The 15,981-nt window shown below is 31.2% G+C and overlaps 2 protein-coding genes across 3 annotated transcripts in view; one reads left to right on the top strand and one right to left on the bottom strand.

The window, feature by feature from the left end:
- Window positions 1-4,902, bottom strand: part of LOC111635179 (myotubularin-related protein 3-like) — a 103,132-nt gene extending 98,230 nt beyond the window's left edge. For both annotated transcript variants that reach the window (XM_023380069.1, XM_023380071.1), the window contains exon 1: window positions 4,884-4,902. In XM_023380069.1, the coding sequence (XP_023235837.1) occupies window positions 4,884-4,886 (3 nt within the window). In that variant the 5' untranslated portion in view covers window positions 4,887-4,902. The remainder of the gene's footprint in view (window positions 1-4,883) is intronic.
- Window positions 4,903-14,611: 9,709 nt separating this feature from the next.
- LOC111635181 lies at window positions 14,612-15,952 on the top strand. The gene has a single exon (XM_023380074.1). The coding sequence runs from the start codon at window positions 14,612-14,614 to the stop codon at window positions 15,950-15,952; it is 1,341 nt and encodes a 446-aa protein (XP_023235842.1).
- The last annotated feature ends 29 nt before the right edge of the window (window positions 15,953-15,981 follow it).

Here is a 15,981-nt window from a genome sequence, read left to right as displayed (position 1 = left end):
TTAACTTATTATAAATTAAATATTTGTAAATTAAAATTTAAATACTATTGAAAACCTCCGAACAACGACCACCGACGGCAAATGCCCGTTATCGGGAAGTTCGACTGTATAATTTTTCCGTTTTTCGTAAGGAATGTTTTACTACACGGCAGTATAATTAATTGTTTCTTCTATCGTTTCACTAAGTGAATAGTTCGACGTTAATTTTAATATTAAAATGAACGTTTTAAATAGTAATAATGAATGCATTTTAGTTATTAGAGAGGTTGAGGCCGAAGTTTTCATCGCGAAAACGTGAACGTCGGACGTTCAGCGCTGCCTTCCTGTAAGCCTAGAAGTCTGATAATGGCGTTTGGAACGTCAGTGGAATCATGCTCGACGTTCCAAACGCCATTGTCAAACTTCTAGGCTTACAGGAAGGCGGCGCTGAACGTCCGACGTTCACGTTTTCGCGATGAAAACTTCGGCCTCAACCTCTCTAATAACTAAAATGCATTCATTATTACTATTTAAAACGTTCATTTTAATATTAAAATTAACGTCGAACTATTCACTTAGTGAAACGATAGAAGAAACAATTAATTATACTGCCGTGTAGTAAAACATTCCTTACGAAAAACGGAAAAATTATACAGTCGAACTTCCCGATAACGGGCATTTGCCGTCGGTGGTCGTTGTTCGGAGGTTTTCAATAGTATTTAAATTTTAATTTACAAATATTTAATTTATAATAAGTTAAATTAAGTCGATAAAATGTATTTGAAATATTTATTAATAAATATTATTAAACTTATTATTATTTACTAAAGTAAATTATAACATAAATAGGATACATATGTTATTATTATATATAGGCCTATNCCCCCCTATAACACTGTTGATTATTCCGTTTTATATGAATTCCATGTTGTACGAGTCACTTAGATTTTACAAATACGTGTGCTGGGCTGTAAACGGCTCATGTATTTGTGAAATCTAAGTGACTCGTACAACATGGAATTCATATAAAACGGAATAATCAACAGTGTTATAGGGGAGTCGACTGGTATCTTTTAATAAGTATCTTTGTATCTTTTGTATGACTTTGTATTTTTTAATAGTCTACTTCGTATATACATAAATTTATTTTAAATATATATAGGCTATATATTTTTTTTCAATAAAGAATTCTACGAGTCTACTGATTAATTAAATAATATTATAATATAGAATTACGCAATATTAAAAGAAAGATATAAGCTTTAACTAAACATTTTAATCTTTATAAATGAAAAACAAGAGAGAGATTAAGCGACATTTTTATTTTTTTTCGAGTTGTTATCATTTAAACGTTTCTAGACAGAACATAAATTATTAGTTTGCACTCGATTGCTAGTTACAGTACAGACTTGTGGGGAAAAAAAATAAAATAAAATGACGTAAGATCTAGACAACGGACAAACATTTCGCGATAATTTCGATTAAAAAATATTATCTAGAAAATTTAGAACCGTTGAAAGATATTTGATAATTATTCAGTATAGTCGAGGTTCTCATAATGAAAATCTCTTAAACAGGATTAACTTTGTACGGTACAATTCTAAGTTTTGATATTTTGAGCGTAAAAAAAAGTATTTAATTATATATACAGTCAAAACTCGATATAGCGCACTCCTAAATGGCACCAACGTATATTCGTAAACGAATCTTCCTCATAAATGTTAGACCCACCGGCGGCCGAGTGGATAAAAACCATCAAACACTGATAGGGGTGGGTTCGCACCCAACACGAGGAGTTTTTGGGATTTTTCTTCGCGTATAGGGAGGGCCAGTTTGTCTCGGCAGGCATTCCCTTTTGTCAAATCGCTCACGTAGCCTATTACGTAGCATTATCCCATCAAACAAAACATTAGAGAACTTCTCACTATAATTAAATGTATATTGTTATCCCCAAATTACGTGCTCTTTAAATTGAAATTGGTAGGTCGACTTCGTTACAATATAGCCTACAGTTCTGATTTGAGATACTTTGGTTTAGCACCACACTCGATTTAATGCCTATTTCGGAAGCTAACAAAAGGTAACACTATATACATTCTTTAGTACTTTAGTTAAATCCTTAATGTATTTTTAAACTATTATAAAATTCGAGGACAGAATAATAAATATAGGCCTACTAAATTTGTCTCTAGAAATTCTATCGGAAATTTGTAGTTAATGGCGATATTTCAATTGTTTTTTTTAATCAGTTATCTACACAAATATCTACACAAATATAAAATCACATGACGATTTCTGTCTAGAAGTTTAGTAAATAATTTTAGATTCAATCCTTTTTTAAATAAAAATAAAAAGAGGGAAAAAAATTAAAAATTAGTTTCGAATAAGACCTGTTTTCACTTCGACTATGCATCTTCCGAGTAGAAATTTCCGGGATTTAAACAGTAAATATAAATATAAATAATAAATATAAATAAGTAATTATGTAAATTAGTATCCCAAATTCTATACAAATTAATAGAGAATTATTAAATTCGGGATTAATTCGTACTTTATAGCTTACATCGCACTTCGTACGTTAGTAACACCATTAACAATATTGAAAAATAACAAAATATCAAAGGATATCGGCTTTAAACGATCGCTAAAGGAAAATTTTAATGAATTAGAAGACCCACACGAAGCTCGTTACGCAATTTTAAAATTATTTTCAAGTGCATTTTATATTTACAAACGAAGATAAAATCGACTAAAATGTAAATAGTATTTAGATAATTCGGACGACAGGAAGAGAGACGGTCGATAAACTTATTTTTCTAAAAATACAATTAAATTTAGTATCCACTTTCCCACTATAAAAATAATTAGAATTAGTCGATTTAATTAAAAAATTAATTACGGTATTTGATTTACAAATAATTGTTAATTTATAAAAGCTTTTAATTTTGGTAATTACTTTCTCGGCGGTCATATATAAAGAGGGAAAGCACGGCGATGGGTCAAAAAGTGATCCCTCAAGACTTTTACATTTTTTGGATTCGGGGACCTCGAAACGTCGAGAAATACAAGAAAAAAAAAACAAGTAATTATTTATTCTGACATTTCACAATGCCGGGCTTCAATGTATAATCATATTTTTAATTTATTTAACTTAAAATATATTCTCTCCACCTCAAATTAGTAGTGGCTTGCCCCCGTACATCATACTTTTCCTTTAACAATAGAGTCGGACCAGTTAATCGGAACCTCTTGCCCATAATCTTTCCATATCTGGTCTAATCTTTCACTTATCTTTCTTGAGATTAAGGAAAGACAGACGGACGGTAGGAATTTATAGGTCTACAATTTTTTCAAATTGCAGCCCAAAAATTTGGAAGATTTTCGGTATAATGAATGTTAGTGTGGGGTGGCACGATTTTGTTCACCCATTTTAAAAGTTAAATTACTCCTGTGCCTTTTATCGAAAATTTCTGAAATTTTGCAGGGAGGTTTGAGTATTAGGGAGATCGATACTGTTAAATTTTGGTGCTTAATTAAAGGTAAAGGACTTGGAGAAAAATAAATCATATGTCATATCTCGAGTGGGAACTGACTTAATAAAGTTTAACTCGTTATTACCATTTACAATTTACGTATATATAAAACTAGTCTCTAACCTCAAGATTAAGCTTTCTGCCATTTTAAATAATTAATAATATAAACAGTTATTAAAAAAATAATAATAATAAAATCTCGTAACAGATAGAACCACACACAATTTTAACTTTTGCCGGAAAAGTTACGCAACTCGTTGCTGGAATTTTTTAAGAGAAATGATTTTGAATTTTTTTTTTTTTTACAGACGAAACTTGAATTTTTCTATAAAAGGAAATTAATTAAAAATTTTTCTAATCCTTTTATCCGATAATTGAAGACAATAATTTAATATCGGAATATTTGATCGCTGACCTTTTCGCTGGTGGATAACGAATTTTATATTCTGATATTGCGTTATAAAATGCTTGATAATGTTAAATTAGAAATTATTTTACGAAATTTAAACTCGAAATCGATTTCTAAATTTAAAAAAAAATCAGCAAAATTTGTTTTTCTAATTTATCTTCATTTTATTTTTGATTTCGGTGAAATAATTTCTAAAAATTAAAAAAAAAAGTCTTAATCGGATGTCGACTAAGAAAATATTACAATAACTAAAAGTTTATTTTTTCTAATAATTTTCTTTTAGTAGTGGCTTTAGTAGTAAGAAATCTAAGCTTAAGGCCTCGCCCTCTTAGGGGCCTCACACACACACGTATAAATAAATATTTATGAATACTCGTTGGATCTTAGGAGATAACATCGAGTAAGTGTGTGTGGTACAAGATTTGCGTTATACAAACTTATATAAAAGTGCCTGGCAATTTCATCTTTACCTAAGGACTGGCGCAGTCTAATATAAAATTGTTACAGAACAATTTTACTTATTCGTTTAATACTATTAAGATGAACGAGTAAACATTTACTGTAATCTATATGTAACCCCTCACATGATCCTTATCGGCATTGTTTACACGAAATTATCTCAATAAAATTTTTTATTCACATAGTCTAGTCAAAAATATCAAAGATATCAATTTAAAATACATTTCTATCGTTATTTTTTAATTAGTTATTCCAGTAGACAGTATCGACATTCTATTGTATGTTAATTAAAACAAGACGATTAAAATATCAATAATAATTAATTAATTATTCCTCTACATTAATTTATATATTAATAGGCTTTTACTGTATTCTCGTCTCGATTTGATAGTGTTTATATTATTTATATTACATAAAAATATAAATATTTTTATTCTTCTTCCTCCTTATAAACTCTACCTAGCTTATAATTTGATAAAAAAATAAAAAATAAATTTACCTACCATAAAAAGACGTCGATTCTATATAGAATATATAAGGTATTATACAAGAATAATAAACATTTTTAGTAATTTCTATTCTTACGTTATTTATTACATGTTAACGATATATGAATATATATACGACGGCACGAATTACTCTATATGATAATTATATTCTATATCTGCACAGTCATTAAGCTGTCTGGGCGCCTAATGTACAGGCCAGAGTATTAAATGATCATTATAAATCGTTACGATTCCGAAAACTAGTACCTCGATATTGATTATATACCACGATAAAAATCTCTTTTCCATACTCGACAGCATCATTCTATCACTTACACAAAACAACTTATCCAACCTGTAAAAAGTTTTAGATAAATCGTCCATTATATATACAGTATGTGTGGCCTATACGTAAGTGGGGGCGCTACTTTCAGTCTGTCAGTTTGCCCGTCCGTATAATGTTTTTCTTGCACACTGGCGGTGTATTGTAATTGCACGCTTTGCATTCTGCTTTTTATATATATACTCGCTTCTTTTACGTTGGATAAAAGACAATTTATAAAATATAAATACGATATTTTAGTTATTTTATTCGTTTCTTGCTTAACCCTTTAACTCACGATATTAACTAAAAGCATTTCTAATTGGTGGACGATTGAAAATTCACGTCAACGCTTTAAAATGAGGTGAAAGTTAAAATTATACACCCGAAACGGATTGAATCGTTGTTTTTTTTGTTTTTTTAATATGCAATTAGACAGAAACTTAACCTTTGATTTTTTCTCTTATTCCGTCCTCACTCTTATAGGTTTATTGTATACTATTATTTCGAACTTTAACTTTTGGGTCGTCGTTTTAGATGAATGACATCTTCCTTCCCCAACCGGCTGTTATCTGTTGTTTGCCTTATCAATGTATTATATTAATAACCGATCTCTTTATATACGAAACCGTTCCAAGAATCGATATAAATAATAACACAAGTTACCAATACACGCCTTTATTTGTCTACGCCTTATGCAAACCGGATCGGACCAATCATAAATTCGTAACGATAAGAATCACGAGAAAATGTCTTTTTAAACTTTCGTCGGACAATCTACAAAATTCAATAGAAAGTTTCGGTGACTAAAATTGAGAACTTCTTGTGTTTTAGGTCGAACAACGTGCAAAATTATCGTTCTACTTCGCGTATCTCGATCCGGATCGATATAAAATGCCACAATATATTTATTGTAGAAAGCCCCAAATAAATAACAATGGTTAAATGGCTTATTATTCGAAGGTGTCGATTCTTTTTCTCGACTCGGCAATCGTTATATTAATATTATTTATCTTTAATATTTATAATTGTTTATTAAAACATTGCATTCTCTTATCTGATTGCTCCTTAATTGTTTGTCTGAAGATACATAGGTTAGAATTAATATGAATGTTCTTCTAGTACGTTATATTTAATATTTACGGGACAATTATAGTTTGATTTTTTAATGCAGTCGACTTCTGCTATTCAATATGAAAAGTTTTATATTAGAATGCATTAATTATCCATATAAATTTTATAAAAGTTAATTCAATTTCGTGTAAAATTATAAGATTTGTTCAAAAGAGCAATATCGAAATTAATCTACTCCGCTAATATAAAACATCGTCGCGGATATTGTTTTAATTGATTTTAATATAATTAAATATTAAAAACTATTTATTTATTAAATAAATACTTTAAAAACGGTCAATTAAGCGTGTCGAATTCGTACTCTTCACAAAGGATACGCATCGTNAAGTTAATAAAAATTAATAGAAAAAATAATAAGCAATTATTTTTATGAGTAACAATCCTTTGCCAAATTTTTAAACAATTCTTTGCAAAATCCTAGAATTTTACAGAATTAGTATAAAAATTGTGAAAGAATCTAGTGTAGAGAGATTGATCCATTAAATCTTGAAATATATTAAATGATGTATTATTGAATTAAAAAGAAACTTTAAATATAATAAAATTTAATTAATTTTTATAAATTAAGATATAGTTTTTAGTTTAAAAATTATTAGAATGTTAAATTTCACAACAATTATTTAAATTTTTTATTTAAAATAGAATTTCTTTTAAAAACTGAGCTGCTGCTGCCTTTCTTAAAAAAATCAATTTATCTTAAATAGTTGAATTATTGTTTTCAGAACCAATTGTAAGATATTTTGAATTTTATAAGCTGTGTACTGAAGAACCTGAAAGACCTTGAAGAGTAAATAATTAAATTGATCAAATGATAAGGTCAGATAAACTATCAGGCTAGAACTTGGATAATTCAGGTTTGGTAGATGTCTATATATATCAGTTGAATTCACTTCTTCAAGAAAGGCCATAGTGACTCAAATTTTAAATGGAAGTGGAGTCAGAGAATATGTCTAATATAATATTTTTTTCTTAAATAGCGTGTAACTTGTAACCTATTCTTAAATATAGACTATAAAATTGTTAAAATAAACGAGACGTTCAGAAGTTTGATAATAGAAAAGTAAATCCTCTATCTGTAGAAGAAAATCCTCTATGTACGAACGTACTGTACAGTACAACATAATATTACAATTAACCAATTACAATTCCAGCACCGAATAGACGTAATCTTAATAATTCACTTCAGAATAATACCTGTTAGTATATCTGTGTATATTCTTTTAAAAGAATAGCCAACTTTTGACATTTATTAGGCTGCAATTTTCAGCTTGCAGACATACATTTCTACCGTCCTTCCTTAATCTCTAGATCGGAGGAAGATAGATAAAAATCGAGACCAGATACGAAAATCTTAGGAACCGGAAGCTACGATTAACTATATACGAACTTCCGGAAGTCACACGATTTAAATTAAAAGACGATTATAAATTGCAGCCCAGCATTGTGACGATGTTACAATAAATAATTGTTCGTTTCTACGTACAAAACATTTAGTGACTTTTACAAATTTGTATTATATATTAATACAAAAAATAATAATATTAATAAATTTGTGTCTTCGACATTATTAACTTCAAATTTATAAAATAATCTCTTTACGTAAAACATTCTCGTGTAATGTAGATAAGAATTTTTTTCTTGTTAATTTCGTTGGCAAAGAGACAAATTTCTTTTTTTACTCCAGATAAAATCTCTTTCCCCATATATTATGTAACAAAAAAATAAAGAAGAAAACATCTTCTCATTACCTTATATAATATTTTTTTCACTCATAGATGGTTTACTTCGCTACGATCTTGGCTTTTTTCAACCGTTTTCTACTTGTTTCGGAGTCAAATAAGATTTAGGCTAAATGTACTGTACTTAATCTGGGATTTGTACAGGCGAAATAAAACAATTTTTATACTTTACACTTACTCGCTAGTATTTTCCGTGGATCGTTTGAAGGAAAATAGTGTTTTTTGTTTTTTTTTACATCCTCTGAAAAAAAATTCTTATTTTCTATGGTTTAGTTGTAAAAACCGAAGTGAGTATTTTAAAATTAGTAACATTGAAAAGATTAAAATCTGAAACTGCTACAGAATGTAAAATTAAATAAATATTGTTAATTTTAAATATAAAATTTTTGTTTATCACCTTTTCATTTCTCGTTCTAATATTTAATTTTTTCTTTTATTCTGTTCGTTTTTTTTATTTATTTTTAACCCAATTACCCCATTTGTAGCCTTTTTCTCACTACACACACCACACACAAACACACAATATAAGACTTATATATTATGTATATAGGCTATATAGTATATATTTTCTCTCATCTTAATTTGTCATTTTTAAAAATGATTAATGCGATTGTTTCTATGATTAAAACATTAAAAATGTAATAAATTTGTAAACAATAGATGTATAAATTTGTTTTTATTCTTTAAACTTTCAGAACGATCGATTTTTATTTTTCTATTTTTTTGTTTACCGCGTGTATCTTTTTTTCTTAATTTAATTTCTGTTATTCTTTATACGTTCGAATACGGCTAAATTATAATAAAAATCCTACATCAATCGGGTGTAATTTTAATAACGAATATGCAAGTTTAACTTCTAGATTAAATAATCTACAAGTTAAAATTCGTAAGCGATTCATTAGTACAATTCGAGGTTTTGGAGTTAAATATTAATATGCAAAGTCTCCAGCTTATTAAAATAAATTTTAAAATACTTTTATAGAGCTTATCTTAGTTTTTAAATCTTATAGTACGTACAATATGTGGCATATTTGCTTTATTATACGGCATACGTAAGGCGAAAGTAGCGTGAAAGATCGATGCATCGAACACCAATTGTCTACATTATGTTTCTATTAATAAATTAATCTTGCAATTACGACCCTTGTAATTAATCCTCTAAAAGGTATTTTTCCTCTACTCCACTTAAATACAACTGGAGTATAATCGCACCAGAACGACCGTAATAATCGTTGCAACTAAAAAATGATTAAATAAATAAATAACTATTTTAGTATTTAAAAAAAATTGGCTGTTCTGAATTCTCACAATACTTTTATTTTCGTTTTCGAATCTTTCTAATACCGGAAACGGAAGTTAAGTCACTTTTGTCACTCGTCCCATTCATCTTATACTTCGCTCTCATTTTACTTTTTCAAATTGAAAAAAAAAATAAATTATTTTAAAGATTTAGAATTATTTAAAATATATTCCATCCGATATTCGGACGAATCGTTAGTTGTTATTCTCATTTATTTCAATGACGCCTTCGTGTTTACAATAGAAACTCGTGTTGCATCCAGTTTAGAGAAGGTCGACTTATTACGAAAACAGAAAATCTCGTGATTATCTGTAACAATTTTTTTTATTTATTTATTTAAACAGTTTTTCTCCCCTTCCAAACAATTTTATTGCCAAGACGATAAAAGTCCAAACTCGACTAACTTATCTCCATCAGAAGCTTTTTAGAAATACATTTTCTAGCTGCGAGGAAATGGTCGGTGGAGAGATAAACTCACTTAATAAACTCGGTGTAATATTTACGACGAATTTATAAGTCAGATATACACACAAACGGTTTTAGATCGATCGATATACTGTAATCTACTTTATAGAGTGTATATATATATATAATACTTAAAATTGACACAAAAAACGGCGGAACTGAGAATAGACGAATCCTCATTAAATATTTGAACACGGATAAAGCCAGGAAATTGGGCCGGGGGCGCGAAACGAGGGGCGAAGTTCTGTATTAAAATATAAAAATCCAACTTCTGTAAAAAGATAAGCAAAATTTATTCGTGTTAAACGAAACGATTCAAACATATTTTAATTAAAGGTAAAAAAAAAAGAAAAGAAAGTAATTAGGAATAAGTGAAATACGTTATCGATATTTATTTAATTTTTTGACACTATTTCTTTTATCTTTATGTTTACTATAAATCGCAACGGAGTTCTTCCTTTTAAAGGAGGACAACACATTACAAAATAGAAACGATAAGATTTTATTTTCCACTCTCAATAATAAGAAAATAACGAAAAATAAATCCTATAAAGTCCGAATATCAGTTCGGGTCTACAGAATTTTATTTTATTTTATTATTTTTTTTCTAATGTCTCGAAGATAAAAAGAAAAACGACCTTGTACTTTTGCAAAACGAAAGTAAAATTCGAATGGGAAAATAAGATTTTAATAATGTTTAAAGTCTGTAAATTGTTAACGAGATCGACAGTGACTTTTTCTTCTGTCTCCTCCCCATCCTTTTTTTTTTATTCATTCCACTTCCGTTTACCGAATAAGAATGTAAATAACTCGATAGTTATATAAATGAATGAAATTATTTATTTTTAGACAAATTAAAATAGAATAATAATACTGTATTTGGTATTCTAGAACATTACATATATATATTTAGCTTACATATTTACTTATTTATATTTAAAATAATACGACACTAATAACAATTGGGCCAAAAATGTGTTAATAAATTCTTACATAAAATTATTATTTATTTAATAATTATTCGAAAATTAACAGATTTTATATATCAAAAGAATTATGTTTCTTTTTCCTTAAAGATCAGACTTATAACTAATATAATTATCATTATTTTTTTCGCAACGGTCTATAAATTATCTTAACGAGATACCCTAAATTATAGTTCGATATTATAGAAAATTACGAAAGGAGAATGACATTTAGAAAAGACCTTGCCGAAATATAACTAGAAAAATATCTTATTCGTAGCATTTATCGATTTTTTAAATTTAAATTTTTATTTAAAATAATAAATATGGAGGATGATTAATCACTTGCACACGTGCGTTTGCATTCGTAACGAAATAACGAGATTATAAATGGTATAGAACCGAATGATAATTAGTCAGCATTAATTAATTTATACTAAACATTAAAAAAAATGAAACTTTAAATAAGCGATTTTATTATTTAACAATTCATATCGATAACGAATGCGACGAGGAATATATTCTGACAGACGTTATTTCTACTTCACACGTGTCGCGATACGTTAAATTAATGCAGTAAAAATGTATCAAGACTCGTATTTTACAATCTTTTCTAGTTGTTCACCGTCTAACCGTAATATTAGAGAGGTTGAGGCCGACGTTTTCAACGCGAAAACGTGTACGTCGGACGTTCAGCGCCGCTTTCCTAAAGGACTAGAAGTTTGGCAATGGTGTTTGGAATGTCGAGCATGATTCCACTGACTATCCAAACACCATTGTCAAACTTCTAGGCTTATAGGAAAGCGGCGCTGAACGTCCGACGTACACGTTTTCGCGTTGAAAACATCGCAGCAACCTCTCTATTAATGGCTCGAGATTAAGAATTATATTCCCAGATACGCAGATTACATTAGAGAGGTTGCGGCCGAAGTTTTCATCTCTAAAACTTGAACGTCGAACGTCGAGTGCCGCTATCTTGAACGTCGAACGTCGCTCGACGTTCGACGTTCAAGTTTTAGAGATGAAAACTTCGGCTGCAACCTCGCTATTGTCTCGGTGGCATTCTTCTCCTCCGAGATATGCAAATTGCAGGGTCTCGTTGGCATTCTTCGTTTCGAATCACTGTTTTCTCTCGAATATTGATTTTTGGCTTATCTGTATTTGTTATGTTAAAAAGTTTAACTCCCGTAAATCGTTGAAAATCCTTCAATACGTAGATTTGCCTACGTACGACTTTATCGCGTGATCTACGAGACGACAATGCACTTTTGGTGCGCATTTCTCAATAACATATTTGTTTACCAAATATATAAAGCCATTTTTGGCATCGTTTATCGATACTTACGCGCTTCATGACCACAAACTGTTAAAGAAAGAAAACACCGAACGCATGTCTAAACAATAATATTACAGAACTTCATCTTATGAAGCATTTAGAACCAAAAAGATCAAACCCGATAAAGTTTTAGCTTTGTTAAAGGTCTAACAATTACTTAGACTTATTTTTAGGAAAATAAATTATTAAAATATTGACGTCTTTTCCATACAAAATATAGAAAGGAAAGATTATTAAAGCTAAGAAAAACGAATGCCATTTTTTCCCTTTTTTTTAAGCCGTTGATATTTTCTTTTGTTAAGGAAATAGAAAATTTCGATCAAGCTGTCAATAAAGAGAAAAGCGAAGTGGGTAGATTTTAATAGCTCAAGGACGACCGAAACCGAACAATACCCCGACACACGAAATACAATAGGTTAGACCTAGAATTAATTTATGCATATCGACAACGTTTTAATTATCGTTGTTAATAAATTTTACGTATTTGATAAAACGAATTAGACTCGAAATCGTAAAAGATAATAATTACTTACGAAAGTTTTCATTCGCCAATTTGAAATAATATTGCATTTACTGTAGTGGTAGATGGCGGATTAAGTTACCAATGGCGCAACTTTATGCTATTCGTTTCGTTTATAGGCGCTGTATAAAGCTAATTTTCGAATTATTGATTTGATAATAAAGGTTTTTATCGTAATTTACGAATTGTTATTTATATTCTAAATTACTTCTCTAATACAAAAGGTTAATTTTGGATTTTATTTACATCAGATAATATATAAAAAACCGTATATAAATCTATTTATAACACTGTCAAGTCAGTAGGCCTAATTATATTCTTTACGCTATACAATTTAACGTTGATCGACGAACGTTGCGTATATATTAAAATAAATATATATATATATATTAGTTTATAAGTCTGTCTATCGTATATATTTTAATTAATAACTTAATTTTGCATAACTATTCGTTAAGAATTTTAATTTATTTTTAAGTAAAGCAGTAGATTGACACGGAGAAGTCATTCGGTGCTTCATCAGGTGCCCCACAGGAGGCAAACGGGGCACTTGTCCCTCCCCGAGATCGCGTAAAAATATTCCACAAATTATAATCGTAAAAGTGATCGTGATAAGTAACCTTACGACCGTGGGATGATATGATGCAATACTGTCTTCTCTTATCTACTTGTGAAAAAGTACCCCCAAAAAATGAAATAATTAAATAAAAATTTACGATGTAATTACGGGAAATCCTCTTTAGTTTGAAATTTAAGGGGCGACTTCTAATTATCCAAGATTTAGGTATTTCTATACAATATGCCAAATGCCACGTAACCGATGTAATTAATTAAGGAAACGGAACACGGCTATGTATACAGAACGTTATTAACAGTAATAATATAAATAAACTGCAGGTAAACGGCACGTGTTAAATGAAAACCTTACAGGTTGTCAGATAGGTTTTATAAAAAAGTAAAGCAGAATTCCTTGCAAATATATTAATTATTCTTCAAGTGGTCCAAATGTAGTAATCTACAGCCCTACAAATATCTCAATCTGCTATTTGTAGTCCAATCTTGCAATCCCGAAACCCAGCCGTATTTTATGAGATAAGAGGAAAAAAGGGTAGTCCAAGGGTAAGGTAACACCCAAAAGTGTGTTACTGTAAAAGCAAAGCCATACTGACCAGATTACAGTTGTTCTTGATCTATTGTTTTCTTACAGCATGGAGGTACTTCGATCTAAACAAACGAGTTAACGTATGCATAACCCAATCGAACAGAAATTTGCCTTCTAATTACGAAGTAGCCGTATTTCGAACTAACCGAATTCCTTAACGTGTAAATCTCTATATCCCAGGCCGGGACAAATAGCACAGTTACAAACTAACGTGATTTCGAACTATTCGAGTTTGAATTAACAAGGATTTCATGTATTTATCTCCAAGCTTTGCATCCCCCTGGAAACTTTTCTACGTATGCCCATGTGCCTATTAATCTTGAAATTACAGTCCGGCTCACGTATTTGTAAAATCTAAGTGACTCGTACAACATGGAATTCATATAAAACGGAATAATCAACAGTGTTATAGGGGGGTCGACTGTATTTTAAAGATATACAAAAACATCTCTAGAGGCTGTCCCCAGGGGTCCGTATGTGGGCCCCTGCTTTGGAATATTACGTTTGACGCCTTTCTTAAAAAGAATCTTGGGCAGGACAGCTGCACTTCATACGCAGACGACGTACTCATGCTCATAGGTGGACGTTCGAGAGCAGAACTCGAGCGCAAGGGTAACTTGATGCTACAGCTAATACATGACTGGGGGGTCAAACATAAATTAAATTTCAACCCTCTCAAGACAAAGGCTATCGTCTTCAATAATCCTGGCAAGCCTAACTTATATCTCAGACCTTCTCTGATTAAAATGAATAACAACACCATTAAAGTCAGAAAAACACTGAAGTATTTGGGGGTAATCATGGACTTTCGTCTCTCCTGGGACAAGCACATAGAGCACATCGCCGATCGCACGGCTCTCATCATGCAGGCGTTCGCCCAAGTAGCTAGAAGAGACTGGGGTCTGAACTCTGGAGCCCTTTCCATCATATATGATTGCATCTACGTCCCTATTGTCGCTTATGCTTGCGGCACCTGGGGCTGGGCCATCGCCAAAGTGCACGCGAAAAGGAAATTAGTGTCCTCTCAAAGACGGCCACTACTTCTCATTACAAAGGCCTTCCGCACGGCCAGTAATCACAGCCTGCAGGTGATTGCCCGTAAACTCCCCATCGACTTAGATATTCAAAGAAAGCAAAAAATGAAACAAATCAAATGGGGCAAGACTATCCAAGCTGGCTCTACGACATTTACACATAATGATATTGAATGGCCCCTTCCCTATTGTGACTCAACATTTCCAGGCAACCCTACTGTTAACATCTCTGAGAACATCACCACTGCAGATATGGACATTTACACGGATGGTTCTAAGCTTGACGGTGAAGTGGGCTGCAGCTTTGTTGCCTATACAGGGTGCATCGAGACTTACAATCAGAAATATCGTCTTGACAAAAACTGCAGTGTCTTTCAAGCAGAGCTACTGGCTATCCAGATGGCCATTGACTGGATTAATGATAACTTCTACAATATAGTAGTACACATCTATACTGACTCGATGTCTGCCTGCAACATCATCCACAGCATGAAACCGCACCCTGTTGCAGAGAATATTAGAAATAAAATCAATGCCTCTAGCTGCACCTTTGGTGTGTATTGGACTAGATCCCACCAAGGAACTCCCGGTAACGAGAGAGCAGACTCTCTCGCTAAAGCCGCTGCACTTGACCCCACCATCAGCATCTCTTACCGCAAGCTTAGTCGTAACACCCTTCGGACCATTCTCTGGGAAGAAGCAGTCAACATCTGGCAAACCACCTGGAATCAGAACAACCACTGCATCACTCACAACTTTATTCCGAACCTACGTGACTTCCTAAGTTTGGACTGGTATACGCCGGATTACCATATCTCTCAACTACTTACTAACCATGGAAAATTCGCGAGCTACCTATACCGGTTTGCTCACAGAACTTCCAATCATTGCCCTACATGTCTCGTTGAAGATGGCACCAAGCACTACCTTTACGATTGTGTTATGATGGACAGTGAGAGAACTGAACTCCGTCTGTTACTTTATGAGATTGGCATTGAATGGCCATGCCAGCCTAAAGACATTTGGACTAACCGTGAAATCTTCTCCTCTTTCAAAAGACTCACTAGGAAAATAACCCATGTCACGCACCAAATTATCAACTGCTAACATGTATTACTAATCTACTTGTAATAATT

This window comes from Centruroides sculpturatus, unplaced genomic scaffold (genome assembly GCF_000671375.1).
Source record: "Centruroides sculpturatus isolate CEXI.00-Female unplaced genomic scaffold, Cexi_2.0 scaffold905, whole genome shotgun sequence".
NCBI classification, from domain to species: domain Eukaryota; kingdom Metazoa; phylum Arthropoda; class Arachnida; order Scorpiones; family Buthidae; genus Centruroides; species Centruroides sculpturatus.
The sequence above is the reverse complement of the archived record's forward strand: the minus strand, read 5'-3'. Positions and strand labels throughout refer to the sequence as shown.

Excerpts from the sequence above, each read along its gene's own strand:
- LOC111635181 (XM_023380074.1), top strand. The coding sequence starts at position 14,612 with ATGGACTTTCGTCTCTCCTGGGACAAGCACATAGAGCACATCGCCGAT.